The 14795-nt window shown below is 37.8% G+C and overlaps 1 protein-coding gene and 1 pseudogene across 1 annotated transcript; both read right to left on the bottom strand.

The window, feature by feature from the left end:
- Window positions 1–5538: 5538 nt before the first annotated feature.
- On the bottom strand, window positions 5539–6195 carry LOC146954849 (secreted RxLR effector protein 161 pseudogene; annotated as a pseudogene).
- A 915-nt stretch (window positions 6196–7110) lies between these two features.
- On the bottom strand, window positions 7111–10130 carry LOC146954848 (uncharacterized). The gene is made up of 3 exons (XM_085746272.1): window positions 9774–10130; window positions 7982–9627; window positions 7111–7897 (listed from the first exon to the last, which is right to left on the bottom strand). Exons 1-3 carry the CDS (start codon window positions 10128–10130, stop codon window positions 7111–7113), a joined length of 2790 nt encoding a protein of 929 aa, XP_085602398.1.
- Between the last annotated feature and the right edge of the window lie 4665 nt (window positions 10131–14795).

The following is a 14795-nucleotide window of genomic DNA, read 5'->3' as shown; positions in this document are numbered from 1 at the left end:
ACCATCCCCCTTTGGGGAACCCCTTGAATCCAACCTTGGAAGGATTACAAGAGACATAACACTCTTTCATTCTTATAAGTCTTAGTCTTATGCATGAAAATTAACTTAAACATGCTAACTCTTTTACCTCGGATCCCTAGACGATCCCACTAGAGGTAACTATATGCTTGCTTAACTTACTTTGTGAATGGATATAAAATTGATTCACATCTTGCCATACTCGTATGGCACTTGCTTCTATGCGAAGATAATACTCTCATTACCTCGCGTCTATCAAGCATATTACTAATGCAAAGCATTCTATTCTTTCTAACTATTCTAGTTCTCGATAACTATACAGAGGCTCTAGCTCTTCCCTTTCCTTAAAGTTTATCTTGCTACCCGATTCAAACATCATACTCTCGGTTACCATGCTTTTCCATACTTGCCAAAAACTTGCTTCACTTATAAGAAAGTCTCCTTTTTAGCTTTAACAATTAGGACCTTGGTTTGAGGGGTTCACATTTGTAAAAAGACGTCTCGGAGAAAACCGCATCGCGAATCCCCACGTCTGCCAAAAGCAAGCAAAACAGTGAGATGTCTCACTGCCTTACTCGCCATGGCGAGTAGATTACTGGGGAGGCGAGCAGCAGCTCGCAGCTGCGAGTTGGGGGCGAGCAGGACCCCCAGTTCGGCCCTCTAGCTCGCCTCGCGAGCCATTTGCTCGCGGTGGCGAGCTGTGACAGTCCTGCAACCTCAAAATTGATATTTTTGACTTAAAAACCTCAAACCAAGCATCTCTAGGTGCTATGTGACCCTTAGGATCATTAGGAACCTGTAAAAATAGTCATGGAACAAGTGTACACAAGTATGGCAAGCATGGTAAGAAAAGGGCAACTAATCTTATACTTTAAAACCTTAGAATGCAAAATATTCTTACAAGAGAAACACATAATCCCAAAGGGTGGGAAACTATCTAAGGAACTCACCTAACATAATTCACACATGATTCCCAAGCTTCAAGCATCATCTTCACTTCACATGACCAAACCCTAGCTTTTTGCCCCTTTTGCTTTCTTTGTTCAACCCAAAACAATCTTGTTGTTTTCTTGCTATCCTAAGCTTCTTCATCCTTGCTAGCTCATCTCAAATCCAACCCAAAGCTTCTTTCAACAACCCCAATTCTTGATTGACCAACATCCAAGGCCTTAGCTTACTAATCAACCTTCAATCATCTTCCTCTTTGTTTCTTAACCATGAATCAACCATAGCTTACACCAAAACATGCTTCAACTTCCAACTTGATCAAAACCCTAACTTGAATCCATTCTTGAAAGGAAGAAAAGAGGAATCAAACAAAACCCCAAGCTTAAGAGATGGTGAGAAACATAATCTAGAAGCATGCCATGTGAGGAAGTAGTTTTGATGAATGGTGAGGTAAGGAGAAGGAGGGAGATCGATGGAGAAGAGAGAAGGGAGAGCACCAATCTTTCTCAAACTTAGAGAGAGAATGGAAAGAAGAGAATGAGATATTTTTGTCCACAATTCAATTAAATATCTCTTCCGTGTGAAATTACCAAAATACCCTTGACTTAAGCGTGTTATATACGCCTCTGATACTTAACCCGTAATAAACTGATATTACTTAATGAATATTCTCCATTAAACTTTCTTCCAAAATAAGTTCTCTGGGACGATCGACTGATACAGTTCTGATACTGACAGGCGGAATGTTACAGCCTCCATAGTCTTTCTTCTTTTGTGATGTGAGTTTGTTATCATCAAAACCAAGTCAAGTCTAAGAAGGAAATCTTCTTCACAATCTCCCCCTTTTTGATGATGACAAACCATATTCATTTGACAATGTTTGCTCACTAAAACTCCCCCTATCTTGTATATCTCCCCCTTTGTTTTGCAATTGGATAACCTGAAACATTTTAAACACAAAACACAAACATACACTTTCTCCCCCTTTTGACATCATCAAAAAGAAGAAAAAGGATAAAATCCAAAGGGTCAAAATATAGGGAAATAATCAATTTTATGTAAAAATAATTGATCTTCTTCACAATAAATATTCAATTATTCACATAGATTTTTGAATTCTCATAGCTATGTCTACGAATCAACTTATATAATTTAGATAGTATTCACAAACTATCATGCACATATAATATGATATCATCGATTTTAAATTTTTATACAAAAAATCAATGTCTTTAAGACATGTCCTTGATATATTGATAATTATATGCACCACTTTTATGTTAAAATTAAAATAAAACAACATGCATGCATATAATATACCATTTCAACAAATTAGACATTTATCAAAATAGTTTAATGATGAGTCTTTATTTAGTCTATTTTTATGCATTATTTAGTTTCGTTTTAATTAGATTTAGTTTTATTTTATTTAAATATTATTTCCTTTTTGAACTATTTTACTTCAATTGCATATTTTATATTTCAGGAACAAATATATGATGGAAGGTGTCTTGGAGTAAAAGAAAGGAGTCTGGAGCTGATTTGGAGCAAAAATACGAAATATTCGGAGAACAAAATACTCTCCCCCAAGTCAGAAGCTTGGCATGGCCCGTGCCAATGTTGGCACGGCTGTGCCACCTCCCAGGACTGCTTTTACTGCTTTTGCTTGAACGCCAAGTTACACTATTTTAGTTTTACCGGAATGCCCTTATAGTTGCTTAGATTTTAAGTCAATTGTAAAGCTATAAATAGAGTAGCTCTCTGAAATTCTAGCGCACTTGTTTTAATATGTTCTGTCAGATGTTTTAACGTTTGCGACGTTCCGATTAATGTTTCAACATCATGCGATAAACAGAAATAAAACAAGAAAATAAAGTGCAGAAAAGTAAAGAACACAGGAAGTTTGTTGACCCAGCTCAGCACAACACGCTTACATCTGGGGGCTACCAAGCCAGGAAGGAAATCCACTAGTGTAGTCCTTATTCAATAGCTCTCAGCAAACTCCTCGTTTACACTATATGACCTAGGACCTACCCGTCTAGACTTCAACCTAGGAACTCCTAGATCTGAGATCCCATCTCACTATCCTAATGGTCAGTCACTGCCCCAGTGACCTATCAGACCTCAAACACAACAAGATAGAAGTTACCTTCCAACACAAACAACCAAACCTTGTTTCATAACTTCGGTTTGATGCACAAGAGTATCAATACTCACAAAACCAGTCCTAAACAAGTATCTAACACGACACTAGAAAGAACACACAATAGATTCTAGACTTGCATCACAAACGACACAAGAACAGAATACATGAAGACTCAAACCCTAAAGATCTAAACTTTTTAGTATGACGGCTTGAATAAGCAATTAGGTCTTGAAGTCTTCCTTTTATACTGAAGCAGCTTGGGCTAAATAACTCATTCGGCTTCAGTAAACTTGCAGATCGGTTCAGCAAACCTGCAAAATATAATCAGAAACAATTCTGGAAAGTCCTAATATGTCGGAACCTATTTTGAAACATTCCAGATCGTAACAAATATTTCCTAAAATAAAATATCTATTTTAGTAATATTCCACAGCTGATTCTTATAAGATATGCGCGTTACTTGGTCAGTAAGTAAAGGAAATATGGTTTCCTTAAACGATTAAATACGCGCGTACAAATAAGGCAGAAACCCAAGCACACTGAACCGTGCCAGGATGTTGGAACATTGTATCCAACATCTCACAGAGGTTCCTAACCACATGCTGGAACATTGGTTCCAACTTACAGAACAAGGATATTTGTTTTAGCAACAATGCAGCCAACACAAATACCCAACAATCTCCCCCTTTGGCAAATTTTTGGCTAAAACAAATCAATGCCAATACTTATGTAACAGAGGGATACAAAGATACCATTCCTTCAAGAGCATGAGCACACACTAATGAAGAAACAGCTAGCACACAAAATCCGAAGAGACACCATAGATACACTTCCTCAAGTCATCACGAACACATATTCAAGAAGAAGAAGTAGCAGATAGTATCACTCTAGAGAAAGCAGAAAGTGTGCATACATAGAATACCTTACGTATCTTCAATCTCAGCATAAGCTGGCAGAGGTATTACACTGGATCAGAGACATGCAGCAGCGGATCAGATCAGTAGCATAGTCTCAAGAGCTGAGGAATAAATTTCTAAGCTACAACTAGGGAACATAAGTTCTTGTACAAAAGATGAAGAGAGAACCAGTTTCTCTCAAGAGCAAAGGAAAAATAAATTCCAATGCTACAGTCAAGGAAGATAACTCCAACACAGAAGTGGAGAGAAGCAAGATCTCTCAAGAGCAGAGGAAAATCAAGTTCCAATGCTACAGACATAGAATGTTCCAACACCCTTTAGCACATAAGACAGGAGAACCTGCCACACATAGAGGCAAGGGAAAAAATAAATTTCCCATACCTACAGAGTACTGTCACTCACCAACCATAGAAGCACAGAAACCTAAATTCCTACACTTACATGTGACAGACTCGGATGTCTTCAGAGAACTATCACCAGCAGCATAAAGAAGTCAGGAAACACAAATTCCCAAACTTACAAGTGATAGACGCAGATGTTTAAACCTCTGAATCAACATCCTTCACCCAGCTTGGACTAGGCACAAGCACACATAGAAGTATCACTCCCCCTGAATATAAGATCTCATGAGTGACTACTTACAGGAATATTCCATTACTCCCCCTGAATACATGCATACAGAAATCTGAACAGATAAACTCCTAATGCATAGACATAAAAACTTCAGGATCTGGGCATAAGACATTCTAGGAATATTCACAAGCTAGCAAACTATCAGCTAATACATGCTAGCAGACCTATCAAAGGTCACACACAACAACTTTGACTTTAAGAAGTCATTCAGACAGATTCAATAATATAAGACAGTAGTAGGGAACCTATACACTAAGAATCCTAAGAAAAATAAATTCTCAGAATTACACCAAGATGTTGCAGCGAAAGTGCCACATCTGCACAGAGTCTCACAGACATGTTCCAACCTTGGATAGAGCATTTGCAGGGAACATGTACAGCATCTGAGAAAAGATTATCAGAAGTATCACAGAGATGTTTTAGCACAAGTGCTAACATATACACTAGTCTTCATAGGCATGTCCCAACATATCAGAGAATGTCAGCAAGGAACATGTACAAACCAAAATTACTGAGATAGATTCTCAGATTAACATGAAGACCTAGCAAACCATCAAGATGTTGCAACATGAGAGCCAACATCTACACACAAGCCTGAAATGGTTTGCAAAAGAAATGCAACAACATAGAATAGCAGGCGCAGTAATAACATTCATGCATACATAAAATACAGGCATATTACAGATACATGCAAGAGAGCACATATACAGATAGGGAGTATAGTCAAGGAAACATCATTTTTCTCCCCCTTTTTAGCCACAAAATATGCCAAATAAAAATGTTCAGAGCATCAGGAGTACATCATTGATTATATACCCCACATCACAAAGACGTGCAAAAATAGAAGTTTGTCAGCACGCCTCACACTGCAGATGATTAGGCTTCCTCATGTAGGCAAATTCCTAACTTGCCTCTTAGATGTTCAAATTGTTTAGCATCCAAAGCCTTAGTAAAAATATCTGCCAGTTGCTCCTCTGTGTCTACATGCTCAAGTGTCACAACCTTTTCTTCAACAAGATCCCTGATGAAATGATGTCGAATGTCAATGTGCTTTGTTCTGCTATGTTGAATAGGATTTTTTGAAATGTTGATAGCACTTAGGTTGTCACAGTATAAGGTCAGAACATCTTGCTCCACATTATACTCCTGCAACATCTCCTTCATCCAAACAAGTTGAGAACAACTACTCCCAGCTGCTATGTATTCAGCTTCAGCAGTAGATAAAGACACACAATTCTGTTTCTTACTAAACCAGGAAATCAGATTATTTCCTAGAAAGAAACATCCTCCAGAGGTACTTTTCCTGTCATCAGCACTTCCAGCCCAGTCAGCATCACAGTATCCTATTAGCTTAGTATCTTCACAGGATGTGTACAAAATTCCATAGTCACTGGTGCTGTTGATGTACTTCAGAATTCTCTTCACCTGAGTAAGATGACTCATTTTTGGGTCAGCTTGATACCTTGCACACATACCTACAGCAAATGTGATGTCTGGCCTGCTTGCAGTAAGGTATAGTAAACTCCTAATCATGCTTCTGTACATGCTTTGATCAACAGATATGCCTCCTTCATCCTTTGTCAGCTTCAAGTGAGTTGCTGCTGGAGTTCTTTTGTGATCACCATTATCTAAGCCAAATTTCTTCACAATGTTCTTGGCATATTTACTCTGAGAAATGAAGATTGTATCCTCCATTTGTTTAACTTGAAGACCAAGAAAATAGGTCAATTCACCAACTAAGCTCATTTCAAACTCTGACTGCATCTGATGAATAAAATGTTGAACCATCTTGTTCGACATTCCACCAAAAACAATGTCATCAACATAAACCTGGGGAATCATCAGTCTCCCATTGTCATCCTTTACAAACAAAATTTTATCTGTACCTCCTTTCATGTACCCTTGACCTACAAGAAATTGAGTGAGTCTTTCATACCAGGCCCTAGGTGCCTGCTTGAATCCATACAAAGCTTTCTTCAATCTGTACACATGATTTCGAAAGCTAGGATCAATAAATCCTTTAGGTTGTTCAACATAAACTTCCTCATTCAAGTACCCATTCAGAAAGGCACTCTTAACATCCATCTGAAACAGCTTAAATTTGAGAATACAAGATACACCTAGCAGTAATCTTATAGATTTCAGTCAGGCCACAGGAGCAAATGTCTCATCAAAATCCAGACCTTCTATCTGGGTGTAGCCTTGAGCTACTAGTGTTGCCTTGTTTCTGGTCATAATCCCATGTTCATCAGACTTGTTCTTGAAGATTCACTTGGTGCCTATCACATTTACACCTTCAGGTCTTTGAACTAAATCCCACACTTTACTTCTTTTGAATTGATTCAGTTCCTCTTGCATTGCTTCAATCCAGAACTCATCTGTCAGAGCTTCTTTGACATTTTTAGGCTCAATCTTGGACACAAAACAAGAGTTGGCAATGACTCCAACTTATCTTCTGGTTGTGACACCTTTATCAGGATTTCCAATAACAAGTCCTAATGGATGATTCTTCTGAACTCGTGTGGAAGGACCCTTCTTAGTGGACATTTGATCTGGCTCAGTATCATTATTTTCATCTTTCTCTAGTTCAGACTCAGTCACCTGAGTAGGTGCATTAGTTTCCCTAGTAGGTGTCGCAACATCATCATCAACATCAGGAACCCTCTCTTTAGCCACATCATCAATCACTACATTGATTGATTGCTTCACAGTTTCAGTTTTAGAATTGTAGACCCTGTAGGCTCTGCTGTTAGTGGAGTACCCCAGAAAAATTCCCTCATCACTCTTAGGGTCCATCTTCCTTCTATAATCTCTATCAAACAAAATATAGCATTTGCTACCAAACACATGAAAGTATTTAATAGTAGGTTTTCTTCCCTTCCAAAGCTCATAAAGAGTTGTAGTGGTACCAATCCTTAGTGTCACCCTGTTGTGAATGAGGCAAGCTGTGTTCATAGCTTCAGCCCATAACCGATATGGTAGGTGTTTAGCATGAAGCATGACTCTTGCAGATTCTTGAAGAGTCCTATTCTTTCTTTCCACCACACCATTTTGTTGAGGTGTTATAGGTGATGAAAACTCATGTTTAATACCCTCTTCAGCACAGTATTCACTAAACCTAGTGTTTTCAAATTCAATTCCATGATCACTCCTAATTTTAACAATACCACACCCTTTTTCTCTTTGTAATTGTGTACACAATTCTTTAAATACATCAAAGGTGTCTGATTTATCTCTAATAAAGTTAACCCAAGTGAACCTAGAGAAATCATCAACTACAACAAGAACATACCTCTTTCAACCAATGCTTTCAACTTGCATAGGTCCCATCAAATCCATGTGCAGAAGTTCAAGAACTTGAGAGGTTGTTTGATGTTCCAACCTTGGATGAGACATCCTCGTTTGTTTTCCAATCTGACATTCACCACATATGTTGCCTTCAACAATCTTCAGATATGGTAAGCCTCTGATGGCTTTAGATGACATGGCCTTCCTCATCCCTTTCAGATGCAAATGTCCCAACCTTTGATGCCACAGTTTGATCTCTTCCTCTTTGCTCAAGAGACATGTTGAGATGAATGATTCTTCCTGAGATACCCACAAATAGCAATTGTCTTTGGATCTTGTACCTCTCATACGAACTTCTCCTTTCTCATCAAAGATCTGACATTCTGGTTTGGTGAAGTTTACTCTTAGACCTAGATCACACAACTGGCTAATGATAATCAAGTTTGCAGTTAGTCCTCTGACTAGCAGCACATCATCAAGTCTTGGTAACCCATGTTTTATCAGGTTTCCAATTCCCACAATATTTCCTTTAGCTCCATCACCAAATGTGACATAACTGGTTACATATGGTCTTACATCCTCCAAATACGTTTCAACACCAGTCATATGTCTTGAACAGCCATTATCAAAATACCAGTCTTCTTTAGATGATGCTCTAAGGGATGTATGAGCAATCAGACCAGCCTTGGTGTTTCTGTGGTTCCACCCATTCCTGGATAGATTCTGTTGGAAATGCTTGAATTTACCTTTTAGCTTGAAGCAGTAGGGTCTGATGTGTCCCTTCTCTCTACAGTGATCACAAACCCATATCTTTGACTTCTTCTTAGTCGGATGTTCCTCAGAATGTTGGAACATTGACTCTGCTGACTTCATTTCAGACTTCATTTCAGTCTGTTCATCAATCTGGTTCAGTTGAAGATTCAACCTTGACAGTTCATCATTGAGCTCTGAGATATGAGCCAGATTATCAAACCTTTCATCCTGCAGTTGTGTAATCTCTCTTGCTTGCTCTTCAAGTTTCTGTGTTAGTTCACTGTTTTTGGTCATCAGGTCATGATAGGATATAACAAGCTCTTCATAAGACATTTCTTCCTCACAAGACTCAGTGTCTGACATTATTCTACCAGCTAAGGCAGAAACATGTTTAGCAGATTCAGCTTTCACTTCATCATCTGAGTCATCCCCATCTGACCAAGACACAACCAAACTTTTCTTCTGTTTCTTTAGAAAAGTGGCACACTCTGTTCTGATATGACCATAACCTTCACATTCATGACATTGTACCCCTTTGTAGTGAGAATCTACTTTATCAGGTCTTGTCATCTTCTCTTTACTTGGTTGACTGTCAATGTTGGGTCGGATGTTCTGCCCATTTGATCTGGACCTTCTGTCAAATCTTTTGAAGATCTTCTTGAACTGTCTCCCAAGTAGTGCCAGAGACTCTGCCATGTCTTTATCATCTTCAACATCTACTAGTGCATTATCAGCATTCACACTAGAAGTAAAGGCAATACCTTTCCCCATTTTGTCAGACTTGCTGTTGATAGTTAATTCAAAATTTTGCAGGGATCCTATCAATTCATCAACCTTTAGACTAGATATGTCCTGAGCTTCTTCTATAGCTGTAACTTTCATGTCAAATCTTTTAGGTAGAGATCTGAGAATTTTCCTCACAAGCTTTCATCAGAGATTTTCTCCCCAAGGGACTCAAAAGAATTTGCAATGTCTAGGATATTTAAGTGATAATCCTGAATGCTCTCATCTTCTAACATTTTCAGATTCTAAAATTTAGTGGTAAAAATTTGAATTTTAGCACTTTTTACCTTAGTTGGGCCTTCATGAGCAGTTTTGAGAATCTCCCAAGCATCCTTAGCCACAGTGCATTGCTTGATTAGTCTAAACATATTTTTGTCCAGACCATTGAACAAAGCATTCAAAGCTTTTGAGTTTCCAAGAGCCAATTCATCTTCATCAGCACTCCATTCTTCTTCAGGTTTCAACACATCAGTCCTGTTGCCATCAGCATCAAGTTGCACAGGATGTTCCCAACCTCTCAGAACTGCCTTCCATGTTTTGCTGTCAATAGATTTGAGCAAGGCACTCATGAGTGATTTCCAGTAATCATAGTTGGACCCATCCAACAGAGGGGGCCTGTTTACAAAACCACCTTCCTTGTCCATAGTGCTAGAATAGTACTCCTTGGAGCTCACCCTAAAACAGGCAGGGAGGTGCATGCTCTGATGCCAATTGAAATTCTAGCGCACTTGTTTTAATATGTTCTGTCAGATGTTTTAACGTTTACGATGTTCCGATTAATGTTTCAACATCATGCGATAAACATAAATAAAACAAGAAAATAAAGTGCAGAAAAGTAAAGAACACATGAAGTTTGTTGACCCAGTTCAGCACAACACGCTTACATCTGGAGGCTACCAAGCCAGGAAGGAAATTCACTAGTGTAGTCCTTATTCAATAGCTCTCAGCAAACTCCTCGTTTACACTATTTGACCTAGGACCTACCCGTCTAGACTTCAACCTAGGAACTCCTAGATCTGAGATCCCATCTCACTATCCTAATGGTCAGTCACTGCCCCAGTGACCTATCACACCTCAAACACAACAAGATAGAAGTTACCTTCCAACACAAACAACCAAACCTTGTTTCACAACTTCGGTTTGATGCACAAGAGTATCAATACTCACAAAACCAGTCCTAAACAAGTATCTAACACGACACTAGAAAGAACACACAATAGATTCTAGACTTGCATCACAAACGACACAAGAACAGAATACATGAAGACTCAAACCCTAAAGATCTAAACTTTTTAGTATGACGGCTTGAATAAGCAATTAGGTCTTGAAGTCTTCCTTTTATACTGAAGCAGCTTGGGCTAAATAATTCATTCGGCTTCAGTAAACTTGCAGATCGGTTCAGCCAACTTGCAAAACAGAATCAGAAACAATTCTGGAAAGTCCTAATATGTTGGAGCTGTTTTATCTTGGTTTTCGGGTGTCAAACATTGATTACGTTTGAACCTTTTAAACCGGTGATATCTTATTTTTTCTTGGGAAGGGAAAAAGTAAGCAAAACCCTTGAGAATCGAGGTCCGGGAGTTGTTTTCGCTACGGGAAGGTGTTAGGCACCCATAACGACTATAGTATCCTATAGGAACCGTCTTTAATTTTTAAATGCTATTTTGAAATGATATTTAAGCCTAAAGGTATTCTAAGTGAAGAATTGGAGGGAGAAGAATGTTTTTGGATTTTTATTTTAGTTGAATTGAAGGAATTTTGTTCCTTGCCTACGTACCCGTTTAAGGGATCAAATCCACCGTAGTTCTCTTCCAAAAAATGTTTTTGTTTTTGTTGGTTGATTTTAAGTTTGAAAATGGATTTTGAAGAATAGAAAGAGGCCTCAAGGGCATGAGATTGTAAAAAGTGGGGTTGAATTAGTCATTTGCAAAAGAAGTCAAGTATGATTATTTTCATTGAAATTTGATTAAGAAAATGAAAAGGAAAATTCAATGGGATTTTGATCCCAAGGTTTGTTTTGAAAATGGTTTGAATGAAGTTTGTTCATATTTTTTTTGGAAATTGATTTTTCTAAGTATGAATCCTAAACATTCATCTAAACATACAATCCTAAACATACATCTAAACATGCATATTCTAGCTAGATACCTAAAGTGAAGTGTGTGCATGTGTCGGTGCTAGTGTCGGTGTACATCATTAGAGTCCATTGTCCTTATTACATCATTGGCCTAGATACATTCTATGGTCTTGCAAGGAATTTAAATTGCATGAAAGTAAAATATTACAAGAACTCCTAAATCTTTACATTCTAAATCTTTGTACAAATTAAATTGCAAGAAGATAGAGGTGAATATGAGATGAGATGGGAATGCTTATGAAATGATGAACAAAAGGGTTAGTGATAATAGGCATGGTATGGTAGGAAAAATTGACAAGGAAATAAAGCATGGTAACATGATAAAATAGCAAAGAAAGATGGCAAAATATACCTAACAAAGTACCAATAATCCCAAGCAAACAAAAGACCTATAACCCTCACATTATAACATTTTTCAAAGAGTTTTGGGGTCAGCCCTAATATGAGAGTTACAAGAAAATCATAAGCCAAAGAATCATGATATAAAATTAGGCCTATTCGCACTTTAATTCCACATAGAACTATTTACATAACTTGTAACACAAGTAAGTCACAAATCAGCACCTCAAACAGTAAAATAACCACAAATTCAGGGGCATATGTACCATAGAATCACACACCAAGTAGCACCATCATGTATCAAAGCATTAGAATCAAGAACATAGTAAAAATTCACAAAATCTAACCAAACAAGTGAAAATACTAATGAGAAACATCACATATTTTTTTTAACAGCTTCCAACATGCAAAAATATCACAAGAAACGAGTCTCAAGTATCAATAACAATCACAAGAATTTTCATACCATTTTTGGAAGTTTTAACAAGATTTTAACAAAAATAAAAGTGCTAAACTAATCAAGAGATCAACATTTTCACCAATATTTTCCAGCCAATATTAACAGGTAAAAATCATCAAGAATCAACAAAAATATCAAGAAAAGCATTGAGAAATTTTTTAGGAATTTTTTGAAGGTTTTTGGAACCTGCAGGGGTGCAATTAGCAAGAAATAAGCAAAGCATGCAAGAACAGGGGGGTACATAGCAACAATGCTCCTAGGCGTGCAGAATGGGCCGAAGGAGCAGGCTGGGTCGGTTTGAGGACGGGTTAAACCGGTTCATGGCAGTATATATAGGCCTGAACCGGTTTTAACTCATTCTAAACCTCCCTTCCTCTCTCTAGGCCGAACATGTTCTCTCTTCCTCTCTCTACAATCTCTCGTCGGATCCTGGGAAGATCATGAATTTCGCGGCGAGTTCAGGAATTTGCCGATGAATATTCCGGCGAACTCATGAATTTTCCGACGAAGGTTCCAGTGACCGTCCTTATTCAAAACGTTTTTCATGCTTTTCAAACCAAAATCTTCTCCTCTTTTCAAAATCAAACCCTATTTTCGGAGGAGACGAATAGATTAGTACAGATCTACGAAATTCTTTACTGATTTTTTATTTTTAAAGTTTTTTCGAAAAGCAAACCCTAAGGTTAGTGGATCTATACTAATCTATGCTTTCACACGTTCTATTTTGGACGAAACACGTTCATAGCTTCAAACGATTGAGTCTGAGACGAAATGAAAGAAGAGAAAGTGACATTTACCTCGTTGGATTTGCAGAAAGACGAAGGAAGGAAAGCTTCACGTAGTTCGTTCTTGTTGCTTCTAGCAGGCGAGATCGAAACGAATGTGAATCGTTTTTCTTTTTCTTCTTCGTATTCTGTGAACTTGTTGTTGGATCTTCCCTGGCAAATCTTGTTGAACTGGTTTTCCTACTTCGTTCCTTCTTCTTCTCGCTCTTCCTCTGTGATCGCACCAAATTAGTCCTCGCGACGAAACGGTGTTTGAATTGCAGAGCTCACTGTCTGGTGATGATGATTCAATCGTTGAATCTCTGAGGACTATATTCTGTGATGATCTTTGATGAATTCTGAAATTTTTGTTGTTTGGAACCGTTTTTTGGATGAATATTCGAACTGGTGATGAATCTGTGGATATTGTTACGGTTGTGGTTGATGAATTTGGTGGTTTTTGGAGTTAGTTGCGGTGGTTCGTGGTGGTCGGAGAAATTGGTTATGGTGGAGTAAGGGTAGGTTACGGTGGAGGGAGTTGGAGGAAAGAGAGAAAGCTCTCTGTGATGATGTGGCAGAAAGTAAATGGAGAGATGAGAGAAAATGAAAAAGTTGTGATGACTGGGTCTGTGACTGGATTTATAGCTGACAAGTGTATGGACTGGACCAATGGATCAATGACATGTGGCATAACTAACTCTTGGACCAATTGGGACCTGACACGTGGCACTGGACCATGACTTGGACAAAAATGGACTAAAATGCAAATTTTAGGAATTTAGGACTAAAAAAATAAAAATAAAATGAATTAAAATTGGTAATTGGAAAATAACGTAAAGTGAAACGATTAAAATTGACAAAACGGACTAAAACGAACCAATGGCCTAAATGAGGTACTTTAAAGTAACCTCTCTTTGCCGAAATTTCGTGTGAAATGACCAAAATGCCCTTGGGGCTAAAACGACTAAAAAAGACTTAGATGCAAATTTTAAAATGGATTTTTGACAAAGAATTGAAACAAAAGTTTATCTAAACCAATTTAAAAGACTCAGAGACAATTTTTAGAATTTACACAGAGTTTTGACACATGAAAAGACTAAAATGCCCCTAGGGGCAAAACTGACTCAAAATGACTTCAAATGCAACTTTTGGAAAGGGTTTTGACATAGGATGGAAGCAAAGACTTATTCAGACTATTTGAAAGGACTCAAACAAACTTTTAAAGATTGAAAGAAATTTTGACATAGGAAATGACTAAAATGCCCTTCTATGTGAATTTTGCAAATAAAATTAAAATAAAATGCAGAGAAAGATGCAATTGATCAGAGACAGTTCAAATGACTTATAATGCAAGAAAAGAAGAATTGAATAAGTATTTTTACGTCATGTGGGAAGGTGCAAACTGTTCTTTTAGATCGAACTTGCCGTTTGACCGATAGCAAAGCATAAGCTGGGTACAAACTGTTCTTTTTTTTAAATCGAACTTGCCGTTTGTCCGGAAGTATAAGTATATAAGCAGGTACAAGTGGTTCTTTTTGGATCGAACTTGGCACTTGACCAGTAACAAGATACATATTGAAAGTCTGGTTTAACAAGATACCAATTGAGG

The sequence above is a fragment of the Medicago sativa genome, chromosome 1 (genome assembly GCF_051527215.1).
Source record: "Medicago sativa cultivar Bolivia chromosome 1, Bolivia_mono, whole genome shotgun sequence".
NCBI classification, from domain to species: domain Eukaryota; kingdom Viridiplantae; phylum Streptophyta; class Magnoliopsida; order Fabales; family Fabaceae; genus Medicago; species Medicago sativa.
Note: the sequence above shows the minus strand (reverse complement) of the source record. Positions and strands in the feature narration are given on the sequence as shown.